General features: G+C 43.8%; 1 protein-coding gene and 1 pseudogene across 1 annotated transcript in view; one reads left to right on the forward strand and one right to left on the reverse strand.

The window, feature by feature from the left end:
• Positions 1–4,241: 4,241 nt before the first annotated feature.
• Positions 4,242–9,957, forward strand: LOC150012529 (thyroid receptor-interacting protein 11 pseudogene; annotated as a pseudogene).
• Positions 9,958–15,140: 5,183 nt separating this feature from the next.
• CRACR2A (calcium release activated channel regulator 2A) overlaps positions 15,141–19,034 on the reverse strand; it is a 130,535-nt gene continuing 126,641 nt past the window's right edge. Inside the window, exons 18-19 of the mRNA XM_090273856.1 lie at positions 17,532–17,608; positions 15,141–16,140 (exon numbers count right to left, since the gene is read on the reverse strand). Coding sequence (XP_090129982.1) covers positions 16,056–16,140; positions 17,532–17,608 — 162 coding nt within the window. The 3' untranslated portion in view covers positions 15,141–16,055. The remainder of the gene's footprint in view (positions 16,141–17,531; positions 17,609–19,034) is intronic.

Consider the following 19,034-nt stretch of genomic DNA (forward strand, 5'->3'; position numbering starts at 1 on the left):
GGCAATGGATTGTTACTAGTGGCAGCTGGGGAGGCTGCAGGATGATGAGATGGGATGCTCTGATGGGCATCACACTGTCTGAAAGGCAATTAAATTGTAGAAGCCAGAATACTTCTTGGCACTTTGTTTTAAAAGCCCGAAGCAAGCAGTCATTTGAACCAGCAATGCAAAACCCATGGGTCTACCAGGACACAGGGAGGGGCCCAGCTGTCTAGCCTTTGGGACCTGAGGCTTCAGGGCAGTGGATGCACTAAGTGGTAGGCCTTGTTTTCGAGCAGTGATGCTCTGCTCTCAGTGCTCCTTTAGGCAAACATTGTTTGCTAGAAACTACCAAACATGAGGTGACAGAGATAAATGCTCCTGCCTCAGGAGCTCAGTCCAGTACATTTTGCTCATTAGAGCCCTGGGAGCAGTGTATATAAATAATCACCATACACTGTATTTACAGAATGGCCCAAGGAGTCCACGGACCAGATATTGGATTGCTCCTGATGCTCTGCCCTTGACCTAGTGCTACACATGCTCAATGAACCCCGGTTCCATAGTCACATTACTCAAACATGCTAAGCCCCTTAAACCCCAGGTTTCAATATCTGTTTCTGAGTTTTAAAAAAACTTCCATTCTCTCCATGTTCTTTGGGCATTTTTTGCTTAGTAGTGTGGTGTTTTTAGGTGTAGCATTTATTTTTATAGGTCAAATGGATCAAGCCATAACTCATTATGATAGCACAGGCCCCACTGGTCCTATGAAGTACTCATTTGTTGGGAAAGGAATGTCCTGGTGCTATGACAAGGGCCTATGAATACCACTTCTGACTCAGAACCAAAGCCCTGAGACAGGGTCAGTTCTTGCACCTGACCCAGCTCTTCCCCTGGATGACAAATGACACACCTTGCCAATGCTCCTCAGCTTCCACTTTGATTTCAGGTTCTATGCCAAGTGCCATACGGCTTCCCAGCCCCCATCATTTCTAGCAAGGTTTGTTTTTTTCCTCTAAGTTGGACACTTCAATGTATCTGACTCCACTGAACTATGAGAAAGGTAGCGTTATGATGTTCCTTATTACTTCTACTGATAATTAACATGTCTATTAGTAGAAATGTTAATAGGTTTTGGAAGTGGCAGAAGTTCAGAAGGCTCCTATATTCTGTCAAAGATCAATCCTTTCTACCCCAACATACACATCTCAGGATAAGAATGGCGGGAATAACCAATAATGTGAAATCCTATGAATTTTGATGGAAACTAATGAGAATTTGTATAGGCAATTTCTATTGCTCAGATGACAGGAGGAGAGATGGCAATACCCCCAGGACCAGTCAGCAACAGGATACTTAAGTCTTGGTTTTTGTATGTCTGTGCATTGTGATTTCATTATTTTGAAGTCATTAAACTCATTTTTTAAAAAAAGGTTCTGCTTTACAGTCTTCCTCCACCTACACTTTTTGAGTGAAGCTTTGTGGAATGTCTGGATTCCTGGCAGGAGGGGGAACTGCCTGAGAATCTCTGGCCTTCTTCACTTCTGAGGAACTGGACACCTACCTGGACTGCTCATCTTCAGGAAAGCACCCAGAAGCGCAAAATGAAGAGGAAAGTTCTTGGATATGAAGGACTTCTGTGTTCCATGTCCTTCTTCCAATCCAGAAGAGAAAAAATACTTTGGGGAGGAGGTTAGTGTCAGGGTTAAGAAATGAGCCCAGAGTCCTGGCTATGTGGTGTGGAGTAGAAGGAAAAAAGCAAGGATGGCAAGCAGAGCTTGATTCATGCATCAGGTCTCTGAAACTTTAAATCAGCTATTATAAAAATGTTGAAAGACCTAAAGGAAAGAATGTATAAAGAATTACAGAAAAGTATGAGAACAATGTCTCTCTAAACAGAGAATAGCAACAAGAGATAGCATTTATAAAAAGGAACCAAAAGAAATTCTGGAGTTGAAAAGTATAATAATGTTAGAAACAAGGACATAGTGACTCCCAAACCAGTAAAAAGTCATTAGTAACAAAGGGCAAATGTACTTAGAGGATCTCTGAGAAGGGAGCTGACAGCACTGGCATATCTACAAACCACAGAAGGGGCAATTAGATAACCGTGTTAGATTGTAACTCCGGAGTAACCAGTAATGGAGAAACGGGGAAGAAGGAGAGGGGAGGGGGAGCTAATTGCGTTAGGGCGGGGGAAGCTAATTGCTCTCACTTTAGGGCAAGGAAGATAATCACTTTAGGGTGGCAATTTTAGAGTGGAAAAGATAATCACTTTAGGGTGGCAATTTCAGGGTGGGGGAAGCTAAGACTATAAAACCAGTTTTCTTTGTCTACTTGGCGCGCGCACATTCTCCTGGCTGTGAGGATGGGCCCGGCTCTGCAGACTCGTGAATAAAGGCCTCGTTTTACTGCTCAAGTCCTGTGTCCCAGTTTTTATTGTGAGCGTTTCTCACAATAATGAAAATTTAAAAATAAATTTAATAGAGGATTCCAATAGCATATTTGAGAAGGTAGAAGAAACAATCTGTGAACTTGAAAATAGGGCAATTGAGATGATCATATCTAAGAAACACAAAGAAAAAAAGAATGAAGAAAAATAGATAGAGCCTCAGAAATCTGTGAGACACCATCAAGAATGCCAAAATATGCATAATAGGAGTTCTAGAAGGAAAAGAGGGAGAAAGGGGCAGAAAGAATATTTAACAAAATAATGACCACACTCCCTAAATTTGATGGAATCCATTAATCTACACATCCAAGAAGCTCAACCAAATCCAAGTAGGATAAATTCAAAGAGATCCATAACTGGACACATCAAGCAGCAAGAAACAATTCATCATATACAACAAAGCCTCAGTAAGATTATCAGGTTGTAGGGGCACCAAATATTCCCTGTAAAAAGTTTCAAAGGTCTGCTAAATATGTAAGTATGTAGGGGCTTCAAATGTTCTTTGTAAGAAGTAGCAAGGACTTGCTAAAAAGCCTTGGAAAGAGGAATGTAAAAAAAGTGTTATAGCAAATGGTGATTTACAGGCTAAAAGGACCTCAGCCTATATCACCTTCCATTTGCTTGTGTCTGGTTTATAACATTGGTGAAAGTTATACTTTACAGGATATCTAGCCCTTTGAAGATAAATTGCTTCACAAAGAATTCGTCCCTGGCTGGAGAGCTATGCTGCCGCCAGAAATAACTTTATAGCCTTGCAAATTTCTGTTCCTGTTACTGCCAAGACATTCCTACAGTCCTTCCCAGCCCCCCCTCTTCCTAAGGCTGTTTCCCGCCAAAGGAGAAACAAAGGGGCATTACCAGTATATAAGCCCCTGCCTAAAAATCCCAGCAGGTCGGAGCTTGTTAGAGACCAGCTCAGTGTCTGCCCGACTGGCTGGCAAATAAAATCCTTTGTTTACTTTATACATCACTTCAGAGTGTTCAATCTCGCCTATGTAGCCATAACAAGGTGATTTCTCATCAGAAAACATGGAGGCCAAAACCAGTGGGACAGTATATTCAAAGTACTGACTGAGGCGGCGGGGGGTGGGGAGTGGTAGCAGGAGCTGTAAACCAAAAGTTCTATATCTGGCAATTACTCTTCAATACTCTTCAGTCATTTCAAGAGAAACAAAACCTTCCCTACCAGAAATACTATTGAAAGAAAAGAACACTAGATAGTAACATGACTCAACATGAGAAATAAGGGACACTGGTAAAAGCAATTACTTAATTAAGTATGGAAAATGGTATAAATTTATTTTTTATTTTAACTTTTTTCTCTCTGATTTAGAAGACAACTGCATAAAATAATAACTATAGATCTATGTTGATGGGGGATCCATTGCCGCCTTGCGAGTGGATGTCAGGGTGGCCAGCGTTGAGTTGGCAGGAGTTACTCACAGAACTGGGGAAAGTCACTAACCCAGAGGAAGATGTGGCCCAGTCTGGATGGTGAGAAGTTGTGGGAATAAGCAGAGGCCCTGCAGGGGTGATCCTGTCACAGGTGGCAGGCCTCTGGCAAGTCTCAGGCCAGGCCTTCGCGTTTCAGTTCAGAGCCAGCAGACATTGGTCGGAGCCTCGCCCTTGGAGCCCCGCCCTTGGAGCTCCGCCCCCGAAGCCAGCGTTGCCTAGAACCCCTCATTGTGTGATGGAATCCTGAGCCTTTAGATTTTGGAGTGAAAGCAGCCCTTCAAGAACATTTGGTGGGGTTGTCCGACAGCGCTGGCCCTCTTCTGGAGCAGACTAGGCCGTTTTCTAACCCGCGGAGATGGCGTCCTGGTTTGGGAGCCTTGGCTCTGGCTTGGACCAGTCTTTGGACCATGTAGGGGGAAGCCTATCTTCCCTCACTGGCTGGATTTCAGACTTTATGAAGGATACGTTCCTGGAGGCCACAAAGGAGGTAGGAGCAGAATTACCTAATTCTATGAGAAAAGAAATTGGTGACTCAGGAACTGCAGTAACTGATCACTCTAAAATCCATGAGATGCAAAGAACTATTCAGGTTCTATAAACAGAAAAAATAGTCTACAAAAAAAAAAAAAATAGAAGGACTTGAGAATACAAGACATAAGTAAAAAGTTATCTTCTTCAGAAAATGAGAGAGAAGTTTTGAGGAAGGAACAAGAACAACTAAGTGTGGAAAACGGACAAATCATTAAAGAATGTGAGAGCTTGAAACTGGAATGTAGTAAATTGCAACCTTATATTACGAAGCAAAGTGGTACTGTGAAGGAAGAGGCCAGAATTCTTCCATAGAGTACATCACTTGAAGAAGTATTCAGACTACAGCAAGCACAAGCTGCTGCTGAATATCAAATAACAAGACTGAGTAGTTTAAACCTGGATCATTTCGCTGAAGACAATCTGAAACTTAAAATGCATGTCCAAGTTTTAGAAAAAGAGAATTCATTATTGAGGGAAGAAAAGGAAGAACTTCAAATATCATTTTAAAAACTAAACAATGAATATGAAGAAATGAAATGTACAGCTGCAAGAGATATGGATTTGGAATCAGAATTACATGACTGAAGACTTAGTTTGGAGGCAAAGGAACAAGAACTCAATCAGAGTATTCGTCGTTGGCGGCGGCGGCGGCAGCCGTCCGTCTCGAGAGACGATGGTGTAGCTTCTTAAGAGTCTATCTGCACCGCCGAGAATGGCTGTGCAGTCCGACTCGGGAGTGACACGGTGTCTGTCTCCTCCCGTGTTGAATCGACATCTTGCGATGACGCTGGAGTGTCCTCTCCAGTGAAGCTGAAGCTACAGAGCCTGGGCAGGGTGATATGGAGGGTCTGCTGTTGCCCATGCAGCAGACCCCCCCTCTCTTCGCAGCTGAAGGGTCCAAGGGAAAGACGGATTCAATACAGCTTGGCTTCAGGTGCGCCGCAGGAGTTGCCGGTGTTGACTACAACGTCGAACCGCCTTAGGGACTCCGGCTCTGGATTTTCTGTCGGGGTTTACTCCCTTAGCCTTTCCCTGAAGAGGTATGCCGCAAGGCAGCGGAGGTTTTTGAAATCAGAGTTTTCCTTCTCTGATGTGCCCTGACTGGAAGATCGAACCAGCGACACTTAGCTCGCAGGCCGACGCTCAATCCACTGAGCCAAACCAGCCAGGGTTAAATCAGAGTATTACTGAAAAGGAAATACTGGTAGCTGAGTTACAAGAACTGCATGAAGAGAACCAACAAGCTACAAAGCACATAACTTTGATAAAAGATCAGCTATCAAAACAACAAAATGAGGGAGCTAGCACCATCAATAAACTGAAAAAAGATCTAAATGATGAAACCAAGAGAGTTCATCAACTTGAAGGTGATAAAATGAGCATTACTAAAGAGTTAGATATGCAGAAAGAAAAGTTAACTCAAAGTGAATTGGTCCTAAATGACTTCCATTTAAAAAAGCAAGAGCTAGAGAATAAAACAGGTGATTTAGTAGACCAACTAAATAAATCACAGGACAATAATTTAAATATCCAGAAGGAAAACTTTGAACTTAAGGAGTGTATTAAACAAAAGGAGGAGGAACTTTCTAGAGTCAGGTATGAGTTAACTCAGCCTCTTAATCAAGACTCTAACAGTAATTTCAAGAATGACTTACTCAGAGAAAGGGAAGCCGACATTAGAAACTTAAAGCAAAATCTTTCAGAAGTACAACAACTCAATGAAAATCTGAAGAAAGCTACTTTTGACCTCAAAATTGAAGATAAAAGGTTGGTTTTAGCATGTGACAGTGTAAGACATCAGTTGAAAGAATCTATTGCTGGTAACAATCAGATTTCTCTAGCAAAAAACACTATTTTGGAGGCTCTGAAAACGGAAAAAGAACAATTAGAAGCAGAATTGTGTTGGGCTGAAAAGAGGCTGTTGGAAGAAGCAAACAAGTATGAGCGAACCATTGAAGAACTGTCAAGTGCACTCAATTCAAGTGCCTCTGCTTTAGAGCTGCAGCATGGGTGTTTAATTGAACTCAGTCAGAGGAAAGATTTTGAAATAGCAGAACTCAAAAAAAATTTTAAGCAGATAGATACTGATCATAAAGAGACTCAGAAAATTTTGTCATCTAGTTTAGAAGAGCAGAAGCAATTGACACAACTTATAAACGAGAAAGAAATTTTGATGAAAAACTTAAAGAGAGAAGTTCAGAGTTTCAGGAGGAATTAGATAAATATACTGAGGCCTTAAGAAAAAAATGAATTTTTGAGGCAAACCACAGAGGAAAAAGACAGAATTCTTGGATCTATGACCAAAGAAAACAATCACCTGAAAGAAGAACTGGAACAGCTCAGGAAAGAGCAGAGTCGAGCTGCCCCTGTGGCTGAGCCTAAAACCCTCAACCGTATTACGGAACTAGAATCTGAGGTATCACAACTGAATATAATAAAGGATAATCTTGAAGAGGAAATAAAACATCATCAAATGATAACTGAAGATCAAAACCAGAGTAAAATGCAACTACTTCAATCTTTACAGGAGCAGAAGGAGGAAATGGACGAGTTTAAATACCGGCATGAGCAAATGAATGTCACACACACCCAACTCTTTTTAGAGAAAGATGAGGAAATTAAAACCTTGCAAAAAAAAAAAAAAGATTGAAGAAGTCAAAACCCAGTTGCATCAAGAAAGGCAGGATATTCAAACAGAGAATTCTGATAGTTTTCAAGAAATAAAAGTTCAGAGCCTTAACATAAAAAACAGAAGTGAAAAGCAGGACTTATCTAAAGCTGAAATGATAAGATTACTAAAAGGAATAAAAGAACAAGCATTAGCAATTAAACTTCTAAATTAAAAGAATACATCTTTAACTAAGCAGCTTGATCAGCTGTCCAAGCTTGAGGTTGGTAAACTCACTCAGATTATCCAGCAGAAAGATTTGGAGATACAAGCTCTTGATGCTAGAATTTCTTCAGCCTCCTACACCCAGGATGTCATTTACCTCCAAGAGCAGCTGCAGGCCTTTTCTCTGGAAAGACAACAACTATTACCTGTGTTGAGTGAGAAGACTAGGGAAAACAGCATCTGAAAACAGAATACCACAAAGCGATGGATACAGCTGCTGCCAAACAAGCAGCCCTTATTAAGCTGCAAGAGGAAAATAAAAAACTGTCCACTAAATTTGAAAGTATGTTTCGAGAAACTGTCCAGACTTTATCACGTATCATTCGAGAAAAAGACATTGAAAGAGATGCATTAAGTCAGAAATGTCAGACCTTATTGACAGTTTTACAAACATCCGGCACTGGTGATGAGGTTGGAGGTGTTAATAGTAATCAGTTTGAGGAGCTGCTACATGAATGCGACAAATTAAAACAACAATTAAAGAAAGTGGAAGAGTGGAAACAGCAGGTGATGACTGCACTACAAAATATGCAACACAAATCCGCCCAACTTCAGGAAGAACTTCATCAGCCCCAGGCACAAGTTTGGGCCAGCAGTGATGATAATTCTCAATTGCAAGTGGACTATACTGGACTGATCCAAAGTTACAAGCAGAATGAAACCAAACTCAAAAATTTAGGGCAGGAATTAGCACAAGTCCAGCATAGTACAGGGCAGCTGTGCAATACCAAAGATTTTCTCTTAAGAAAACTTGATATTTTCTTACCTCAGTTCTCTTCTGGATCATCGCTGACTCCCCTGTCAGCAGAGTCTGAAACAGATAAGTCTGAAATGGATAAGTCTGAAATATTGAGTGAGTCTCCTCAGCAAGTGATAGACGAGCCAAGAAAGCTGCTGCAGGAAAAAACATGCAACCATTAGAACTCTCCAGGAAAATCATCACACATTGATTCAGTTGCTGCCACCCCGGAGCTAGAGGAAAAAGAACTTCAACAAACAGAAGCAGAAATGAACCACCTGAAGGAGAACCTGGATAGTCTACAAAAGTCACTTAAGGAGAAAGACCTTGTAATCAGAACCCAAAGTGACAAGCTACTGTCTTTAAAAGAGGAAAATGAAAAAATAGTAGAAAGAAACAGGGAAAGGGAAACACAATATCAAATATTACAGGAGACTAATGTGAAGATTTCTATGATGCTGCAAGAAAAAGAGTTTGAGTGCCATTCAATGAAAGAGAAGACTCTTGCTTTTGAGCAACTACTGAAAGAGGAGGAGGGGGAGATGGGTGAGTTAAGTCAGCTTTTAAATACAGTTAAGTCAATGCGGGAGAAGACAGTTACATTTCTGCAGGAGAGGAATCAAGTCATGTTGGCCCTGAAACAGGAGCAAATGGAAAACACTGCTCTTCGAACGAGGTTCAGCATTTATGTGACAAAGAATTACATTTAAATCAGGAGCTAGAGAGACTGTGTAACCATCTTTTAGAAACAGAAGATTCTTACACCCATGAAGCTTTGGCTGCAGAAGACAGAGAGGCTAAACTAAGAAAGAAAGTCACAGTATTGGAGGAAAAGCTAGTTTCATCCTCTCATACAATGGAAAATGCAAGCCATCAAGCCCATTTGCAGGTAGTCATTGCAGGAACAATTGAATACAGTCTCCAAGCAAAGGGATGAAACTGCCCTGCAGCTGTCTGTGTCTCGGGAGCAAGTGAAGCAGGATGCTCCATCGCTCTCCAACATGCAGACGGTACTGGAGCATTTCCAGCAAGAGGAAAAAGCTGTGTGTTCATCTGAACTAGAAAAGCACAAACAGCTCGTAGCTGAATGGAAGAAAAAGGCAGAGAATCTGGACGGGAAACTGATGTCATCACAGCGTTTGGATGAAGCAAATGCTGCGCTGGATTCAGCATCAAGACTCACAGAGCAATTGGATTTAAAGGGAGAACAAACTGAACATCTTAAAAAACAAAAATGAGCTCCAACAAGAAATGCTGGATGATGTACAAAAGAAATTGGTGAACTTAGTAAACAGCACAGAAGAAAAAGTAGACAAAATCCTGATGAGAAACCTGTTCATCAGACATTTCCACACACCAAAAAAACAGTGTCATGAAGTGTCACGATTAATGGGAAGCGTCCTGGGTATCAAAAGAGAGGAAATGGAGCAGTTCCTGAGTGAAGATCCGGGCGACATTACCAGATGGGTCACTGGGTGGCTTGAAGGAGGATCAAAAAGTGTCCCTAACACACCTCTCAGATCAAACTGACAAACTCTGTACAATAGTTCTTTTTCAGAACTTTTTGTTAAATTTCTAGAAACAGGATCTCATCCACCTATTCCACCACCAAAACCTTCTCATACTGATATGAAACCTTTAGATTCACCAAGGAGAAAACTAGATACAAATGTACCGGAAAGTTGTAAAGATGGGACAGAATCCAGGCCTGGTAGAACAACAGATGTGAAGATCCATTCTTGGCTACCCCCTCAGCGGCTGTCCCCCGCATCAACCCAGCTGGACTTGGACCCGTGGGCCTGGGCATCTCCTGTTGAAACCCATTTCCGATGTGTTGCCCACATTCACACCTTTCCAGTGTCACCTGACAACAGAGCTGGAGTTGTTTTGAAGGACCTGCTGACATAATAGATGACTCTCAAGCCAGAAATGACAGACAGAGCGCTTTAAAGAAATCATGAACACTATGTGTGTGTACTTTATCACCAAGTGGCCTTTTGGAATACGTCATGTATTTGTCAGCAGTTGTACTTTCTCTAAACTTAATAAAAATATTCTTAATGCTTTTAGAAATTGCAGGTGTCACAGGAGGAAATGTTTGCTATATTACTGCTTTTTTTCCTTCTCTGATTTGACCCAATTTATCCTAAAAACATTTGATTTTTTAAATCTTAACAACAAAACAAGAAAAATAAAAAGACAAAAATACTAGTCAGCTTTTAACATTTTCCTCTGATTTTCAAGCTCATTAGAGCTAGCAGAGACATGTGGTTTGTCTTAAAGATATCAAGAGATTTACCAAAAAAGAAAGAAAAAGAAAAGGAAGAAGAAAACAGTGATGGCTTATTTGCATAGTACAGAAAACCGATCCGAGGCAGATATTAATCATATTTAGATGACTTGGTGTAGACAGGTCAGGAACAGCGTTGTCCCTGGAAGGACTGAGGTGTCCTGAGGTGCAATGTGTGTGTATTAGACTCTATGCAATTTTATTACATGTTGATTCATGTGACCCACCACTACAGTACAGGTGTGTCAGTGACCCCTCTGGCAGCCACTGAGTGCTATCCTGTTTCTAGAATTTTGTCATTTCCAGAGTGCTATATAAATGGAATTATACAGGATGTAACCTCCTGAAATTGACGTTCATCACTCAGTACAATGCCCTTGAGCTCCATCCAAACTGTAGCATGTGCAACATCATCAGTTCTCTTCATCGTCAAGTACATACTATCGATACCCAGTTGGGTTTTAAGAGCTTAGGCATCTTCTTAAAGGTATCATCTTGAAGCTCTTTTCTTACACACATACACACAACTTTCATGTAAGTGTTAAATGATACAGCCACATTGACAAAACTGCCATCAGCAATATCACTAAGCAGACGCCTCCTGCCCCTGTCTGAGATGCTGATATGAGGGGCACGGCGTTCCAGAAGTTGTTCGTTCTCATCCCCGTGGTCACGGAGGGCAGCAAAATTACTTCGGCAACACCAGCACCAGGAGTTGGAAATTTAAGGATAAGGGAGTATTTCTTCCATTTCTTTTAATTCCATCATGAAAAGTCCTGACTTGGAACTTAATCAGGATGTTCATGTTTGTTGTTAGAAGTTGTATAATTTTGTAAATTTCAATATGCCCTTAAAATAGAAACACCTGTATAACAAGGAAAGGTGAAAATGATACTAATCCAGATACGTAAATAGTCCAGGCTTCAGCCAGGGTAAATTTGATTATTTGTAAATTTCGCTGTGACTAACTGTACCTGTTCCACTGCATTTAGAAGACTGGAAGTCTTTATGTATGATGCGTAAAACTTCTTTGCATAGAATTTTATAACTGAGGCATTGCTGCTTCACAACGCCCTGTCTCCTTAGCTAATTTATTTATATGACCCTTCTTTATTTAGTATGCTTTAAAGGCAGTTGTCATACCAGTTCTATATTAGAACTGTCACACTGTCTCCTGTCTGTTTTACCCATTATTTCGCTTATGAAGTCATTTCCCCTGGGTTTTATAAGATCCTCTGAGAGACATTTTCACCCCCAATCCTAAATTATTTCCCACTTGCTATTGAAGTTTCATTTCAGTGTGGAGCATCTGAAATAAAAGTTTCTAAGTTAAAAAATTTAAAAAAAAACTATGTTGATGGGAACAAATGTATAATTGTATAATTTGTGATAACAAAGGGGAAGGGGAATAAAAGTATGCAAAAGCAAAGTTTTGTGTATCATTGAAATTAAGCTGGTATTAATCTGAACTAGGTTGTTCTAAATGAGATAGTAATAGTAATCACCAAGAAAATAAGTTTAAAAAATAAATTAAATGAAAAAATTGCACACTAGAAAATAAATATTTAACACAAAAAGAGGCAATAATAGAGGAATAGAGGAACAAAAAACACATTGACATATAGAAAAGAAAGAGCAAAATAGCAAGCATAAATCTTAATTTACTAATTACATTAAATGTAAATAGATTAAACTTTCCAATTATAGGGCAGAGACTGGAAGTATAGATTTAAAAGCATGATTCAACTATACACTGTCTATAAGAGAATCACTTTTTGTTTTTAATTTTAAATATTTTATTTATTTATTTTTAGATAGAGAAAGGGAGGGAGGGAGGAAGAGAGGGAGCAAAACATTGATGTGTTGCCTCTTGCGTGCTCCAAACTGGTGACCTGGCCCACAATCCAGGCATGTGCCCTAACTGGGAATTGAACCAGCAACTTTTCAGTTTGCAGGCAAGCACTCAATCCACTGAGCCACACACACCAGCATGAGATCACTTTAGATTCAAAGACATGTGTAGGTTGAAAGTAAAAATATGGAAAAATTATACCATGCAGACAGAGAGCTGTTGTAACTATACTAATATCAGACAAAATAAAACTTTAGACAAAAAACTTTTGCTACTAAAGACAAAGAAGGATAAAGATAAAGGGTTAATTCATCAAGGAGACATAAACAATTATAAACACATGTGAACTTAGGAATAGAATCCCAAAATACATGAAGAATACTGAGGTCTTTAAGAGCAGTATGGGAGGAGAAGGTATCTGTCCTAAATATTTGACCCCCATGACCCATTATGGTGCTTAACAGTCTACCACTAGGAATTTATTCCTTTGGTTTAAAGTTTTGTCTCCCTTAGAGTTCTTTGTTAAAATATAAATATAGCCTTGAAGCCACCATTTGCATTAACACCTTAAGTGAAATTTGTTTAAGATCTTTTGGAACTGTGACTTCTAGTGACAGAGACAAAGGGCTGAGCCGTTTTGAAAGAACATATAGCTATGGCCTGGAGTGGGCCGGGGGAGAGCAGGAAGGAGGGAGTCTAAGACTGGGTGGAGGTATTGAGAATAGAAAAAAAGTAAAGTATGGGGAGAGGTGGAAGAAAGCTAGGATATCACAGAGAAACAGACTGTAAAGGAAAGTGAATGCTAGACAAGGAGCAAAGCAACTGGGGTTTTGGTTTGGTGCTGGAGCTCATGGTCTGGCAACTCACGGCCGAGGGCAGAAGAAGATCCCAGAAAGAAGCACAAGGAATCGGAATAGGGAAACAAGTGAGGAGCCAGGGACGGTGATGAGCCCATGTCATTCCCAGGTAAACACCCAGGAGCTGGCACCAGGTCTGAGCTGCTGTCTGAGTCCTGGAGAAGCCCAGGCAGGGAGGGAGAGTGGCCTGTGCGCTGAAAGCACAGGCCCTGACTTGGAAACCAAAGGGAGGGTAGGGCCCTGAGGCAAAGTCAGGTACATGCTCATCAGCCAGGCAAATGGTGCTGAGCAATTGGGCCCTCAAACAAGGTAGTGTTTGTGATGTTGCCCAGTCTGGGATAGATGCTTGGTGTTAGTTGGTTCTAATCTGAAACTGAAACAAGGCAAAGTGTCTGGGCAGTAATTCAATGCTGACAACAATAATAGCCCCTACTTGTTGGCACCTATTATGTGTTGGGCACTGTGCTAAGTACTTTACCTACATTGCTTTATTTATCACTCAAAATGTCCCTGTGAGGTTGACGTTGAAACCTCCAATCTACAGAAGAACATGAAACCTGGGCAGTGACTTGCTCAAGATCATAACAGCAATGTAAATGGGATGCAGAAAGAATGTTCTTCCTAATAGCACCTCTGGCTCAGGCTAGGCTGACAGTCCCCAGGTGACTGTGGCCACCATGGTGGCTTAAAAGGAATGAGAGAGAAGGGAGCTGAGACTTGGTGACACAGAACTTCTCAGAGCCTCTCTGAAGTCCCCATGCACCATACTTTTTTCAAGTGGAGTTGATAAAGGGAGCAGCAGAGACCTAGAGATCCTTCCCTCCCTCCTCTCTCTGGGACCTTTGAAGATTCATGAGGTTTTACCACACATGCTAGAAGGCCAGGCACTAGTGTCATCCCACCCTGCTCTATATCCTGAACTCACTTTTCCGAAACGGAAAAATGCAGCCCTGAGCCAGGGATTTGGTGCTGGGGGATAAATGCATCTGTGGGTTTAGGGAGCCCCAGGGATGGCCTGCTTGCCCCACAAATCCCAGCTGCCATCCCCATTTTCTGTCAGAAGGGGGACAGCTGCTGTGCTTTCTCCTTGGCTCTCCCTACTTCCTACCCACCTCCTCCCCACCCCTCACATACATAGACATGAGAGGGCGACTTCTGGTGACTCATCCTCCACACATCCCACTAATGAGACCATCACCAGTGCCCTCTCTTAGGGAAAGGTCTTCTGAGAGTTCCCCTTGAACTTTGGGGCCCAGGGCAGCCTAATCATGTCATTGTAAACATTCTGAGAGGCAAGAGCCTGAAGTATCAAACAGCCCACCCTTCATTTCACTGACAAGATGGGCGCCAAGGGAGGGAGCTGGCTTGCCTGAGATCATGGGGCACCTCCTTGTGCTCATTGCTGGTTTTCGTTCTGCACCCTTCATGGGCAACCCAGTGCCTACAAAGAAAGGAAGGATGACAGGGGGGGAGGAACCTGTAAAAAGGAGGTAGGCACTCACCTGGTGACCAATGGGGCGCTGGCCCTTCGGTGGTGTGGGAAGGAGGCTGCAGGGAACAGCCTTGGGCCCTCTAGCCTCTCCCTAGCCTGGATGACTATGTGCACTTGACTGCCCACTCTGCTGTGGAGCCCAGGGCCAGAGCCTGAATGGTAATTGGCAGGGGTCTTTTATGGTCTTTTCACCCAACTTCCCACCCAGGGCAAGAGTGCCCTTGCCAGCCCTACTGACAGCCAGCCAGTGACGCTGGAGCCCCGCCTGGGCTGGGGACCCAACAGCACGTGGCTATAGGAACCTCCACAGGCCTGGTTCAGTCCCTTAATCCAAGGGCCCTGCTGTGCTGCTGCAGCCACAAGGGTGCCCCCGGGGCTGGCAGCTACACTCCGTTCACAAACACCAGCAAAATGTCACCATCACAGCCACGCTTTTCTTTTTTTAATACAGTCTTCTAAAAATAAAATAAAGTAAAATAAAATAAAATGAAGTCAGTAACTATGGACCTGATGTTGGGCCTCACTGCTTGTCAATCTACCCCATTAATCATCACTTATGATTTTTCAAAGAGCTATTTTGAGAAAAATTTAGAAAATGGCTTCAGAGAGCTACAGTTTATTTATACTCTCCAGCAATGGTCGCTCTGTTGCACAGCAGATGGGCTTTCCCCCTTAGTTTTCTTTCCATCTCTGGAAGTCAAGCAGGAAGTGAGCCCGCTCCCTAACCCCAGGCACACATTTATCACCCCTAGGCCACTTGGGAGTCTTGGCTATGGGTGCGTGCTGGGGAGAAAAGGCTGTGGGTTCTTTGTAAGGCACCTCCCGGAGAACCCGTGGGGGGCAAACGCCACAGCTGGCCCGGTGGCTGCTAGGAGGCTGGGCCCTGAAGCCTGGGAAGGAGCATGACCCCTGGGGGAGGGGCATGAGGGGAGGGGAACAGAACGTGGGTGTCCTGGTTTGCTCCCCTCAACACCGTGCAGGCATCTTGAAGTTCATGAAGCATTTGCCGAGAGTGTCCCATTGGTGTCCAGAGGACAGGAGCCAAGGCCAGACGAACTGCCGCGGCACGCATTGCTCGAGTGCTGTGTCTCTGGCCTGCAGGAAGCAGCAAATGGGCCCTGCACAGTTACCCTGGCAACTGCAGTGCTGAGGCTCCTAAAGGCAAGGGGTGGGGGTGGGTGGAAGGGAGGTGGAGAAGGCACATGGTGGCTTTTCGGGAAAAGCCCATCTGTTTCTTTCCCCCAAGAAGCCAGGCTGGAGGGGTGGGGGGAAGGAGAGAAAGGAATGGGCATCTGGGGTCGAGAGAAAGTAGGGAGAGAAAAGACTCCAAGATGCTCCAAGAGCAGCTTTCCTGACTGGAGGAGGTGCTCCCCTTCCTGATGGAGGAGGCAAGTCACTGTCATGGACAAAGGTCTGGGCTGGCCTTGGCAGGGCATCTTTGCAGGAGCCCTGTGCTGGATTCAGGGTAGGCCCTGTGACGCCAGGCCTGCGTGCAGCAGTCCTGGGAGGTGCCTATCAGCCACAGCAGGATTTCTTCTTGGCAGGGTGGTCAACCTGAACGGTATCCTTCCTCACTGTGTCTTCTTGCTCCTTGAGGATCCTGGCAGAGGGGAAGGTATAGTGTCAGTAGTGGAGAGTTGTCAGGCCTTTAGTTACAGGCTATCTGGGTCATATTGATGGGCCCCAACCTCACCAGAGCATCAGAGGGAGTATTCCAAGCATCCCACTGGGGAGTACAAGTACAAGGCTATAATTTGTAAAGCCAGAGTTAATATGGATCTTTCACACCTCCTCCAGGAAGACTCCCCTGATCCTCTAGGTGCTGTAAGTGCTCCGATAGCACTTAGACCCTTCTGTTATAACCCCATCATTCCCTCATCACTGCAGGAGCTGCTGAGAGCAGAGACTGTCTTTTGTCCCTGCATCTCTGCAGCCTATCATAATTCCTGGGACACCGAATAGCCTCAGAAAGTAAATTTCTTAGTTATTAACTCAATGGAAGGGCTGTCTCATGTGGCCACAGCTCCAGATTAAATGTAGGAGGTGAAGGATTAAAAATAGTGTTAACTACTTATCCCTGCTTTATACTGTCAAAGTGCTTTCACCTTCAGCATCTGTTTTGATTCTCAAAACAACCTGTGAATGGGCGGAGAAGGTGTGACTGATGTTCCTACATTAGGGGCAAAGCTCAGAGAGGTAGAGTCGCTTGCTCCAAAAATCAGTGTCAGAGAAAAACCTACAACTTTCCCCATGGTCTTCCATAACTCCACAACCTCACCAACGCATAGAAGTTGTTTAGGGTTTTAGTTACTCAAATAAAAATGTTTTTAGGTGTCCCAGAATGAATGCTGAGCATAAATGAGTACTGTTAAGTATAGTACTTATGTTAGCTGGGTGGATGGATGGAATGAAATAAATGCCTAGAGAGATAAATGAGTGAATGTTCAAGTATGGAAAACTGGGCCCTGTGTGTGGTGGTGTTCTCTGAATTTTGGTGTAGGCAGAGGCTAATGGAACCCATCTTTCCATGGGACCAGCCCTTGAAGGTCACACCTTGGTGCTGCAGGTCTCCCATCATAGCCCCTCCTTTCCTTGGCTCCCCCTCCCAGGAGCCCTCACCGGTCCTTGCTCCCAGCTGGCTGACAACCAATCCCTGCTCAGATGTTAGCCAGTGTTGGGGGATCTCAACATGAGCTTTCACAGGGGCATTTGCATTTAAAAAAGAATTCCTGGGGGAAAAGGCAGCCTTTAAGACTCAGTGACAGGCAGGGGGGCTTTCTTTGGGCCCTTATTGTGTTTCTTAAGGCTGTCCCTGACCCCTGGAATGCCACACAAAGGCCCAGGCCACCAGCCCCTTTACCCAAAGGCTCAGGCAGACAGAAGACAGACCCAGAGGTCAGGGGTGGGGGAGTGGGCAGTGGTGATGGCGAATGCAGGGTCCCATCAGACCAGCACAGCTTGGTGATGTCACCTGCTGAGTTGTGTGTCTACCTGGCCAGATGGAGCAGAGACTCCTTGGTGTTGTGACCGGAATAGGCGCTGCATTCATAGAAGATTAGATTGTTCTCCTAGAATCATAAAACAGAGGGAATAAACGTGTGTGTGTGTTGGGGGGGGGGTGCTGTGTGTGTGGGGGAAGAATACCCTGTCTGCATCTACTCACACCCCTGCTTCCTCCCAGAGACCCCTTAAATTCCTGCATCCTCTTGCCACTCTCTGAGAGGTTGATTTCTGTCTCCTCAGGCAACCCAACTAATGCAAGTTCTGTAACTATGTCCCAGGTGAGCTATAACAATTGTAAAACAACACAACCAAAAGCTATCTGACACTTTCTCAAATCGCCTCTGGGTAGGGCACGTCTGTGCTCATCTCCTTTTCCACCAGCCTGGGATGCAGGCAAGGACACAGAGGCCAGGGTGGGTGACATTCTCCCACTTCACAGGTAGGAAAACTGAGGTTAGTGAGGGTGTGTAGCTCATGGCTGGGCTCCCAGCAGCACGATTCTCCCAGGACACTGACGTGCCATGGGCCTTGGGGCAGATGTCACTCCAACTCTCCCTCACGCCAGTTAATTAGCTCTCCAGCAGCTGAGGCTGCAGCACTGGTGCCACAGGACAACTGTCCACCACTTCACTGGGCAGAGGCAATGCGCACGGTGGGGCCCTTGGCCAGGGCTCATCCTAGTCCACGTCTCACTGCCATCAATAGCTGTCCTGCTTCCTTAGGACAATGCTAATAGCATTGAGCCTTGGAGGCTCATGTCCTGTGGGTATGCCGGCAGTTAAGTAAGATCACTTGATCAGGAGGCTCTGCGAATGTTGGCTCCCAGTTCAGCCTCCCTGCTACACACCCCATAGACCCCGCTCTGTCCTCTGCCCTCTTCACCTGCTCCCCCTTCAGCCCGACCCTGACTCCTGGGCAGGTGTGAAGAATAACGAAGGCTCCATGGTGAGGGGAGGGTGAGCACCTAGGACCTGGAATTGAAAGACAGGACTTGTCTTCCATCTTCAAGTCCAGACTCCACCCTTGAGGAGCTGTGGGATAATTTGCATAAATCACTTAATTTCCCTGAGCCTCAGTTTTTGTTTCACTGACCAAAAAAAGAAAAAAGATAATGGGATGATAAAAATACAGGTCTTCCATTTCCTTAGTCAAAATCCTTAGATCCAGACACATTTTGGAACCCAGAAATTTTGAGTTTCAGAAAGGTAATGTATGTATACACTACATTACATAAAGCCCCCAGTGGGGCTGGCACAGCGTCCTCTAAGCAAACAGATTAATTTTTCTTCAGTGAATACATTTAGATATTCATTTGAAGTGCGGCACACAACAATCGTCAATAGCTGCATGTCAGTTCTGGTCAGATTTTTCTTCCAGACAAAATGCAAATCCCTTTTTGTTTTCAGAGTTTTTGGATATTGGACTTGAAGATGAGGGACTGTGGACATGTAGCTGCTTGGTGACCCTGCACAAGAACACCTGCCAGGCCCT

Source organism: Furipterus horrens, unplaced genomic scaffold (genome assembly GCF_987537825.1).
Source record: "Furipterus horrens unplaced genomic scaffold, mFurHor1.1.pri manual_scaffold_4, whole genome shotgun sequence".
Taxonomy (NCBI): Eukaryota; Metazoa; Chordata; class Mammalia; order Chiroptera; family Furipteridae; genus Furipterus; species Furipterus horrens.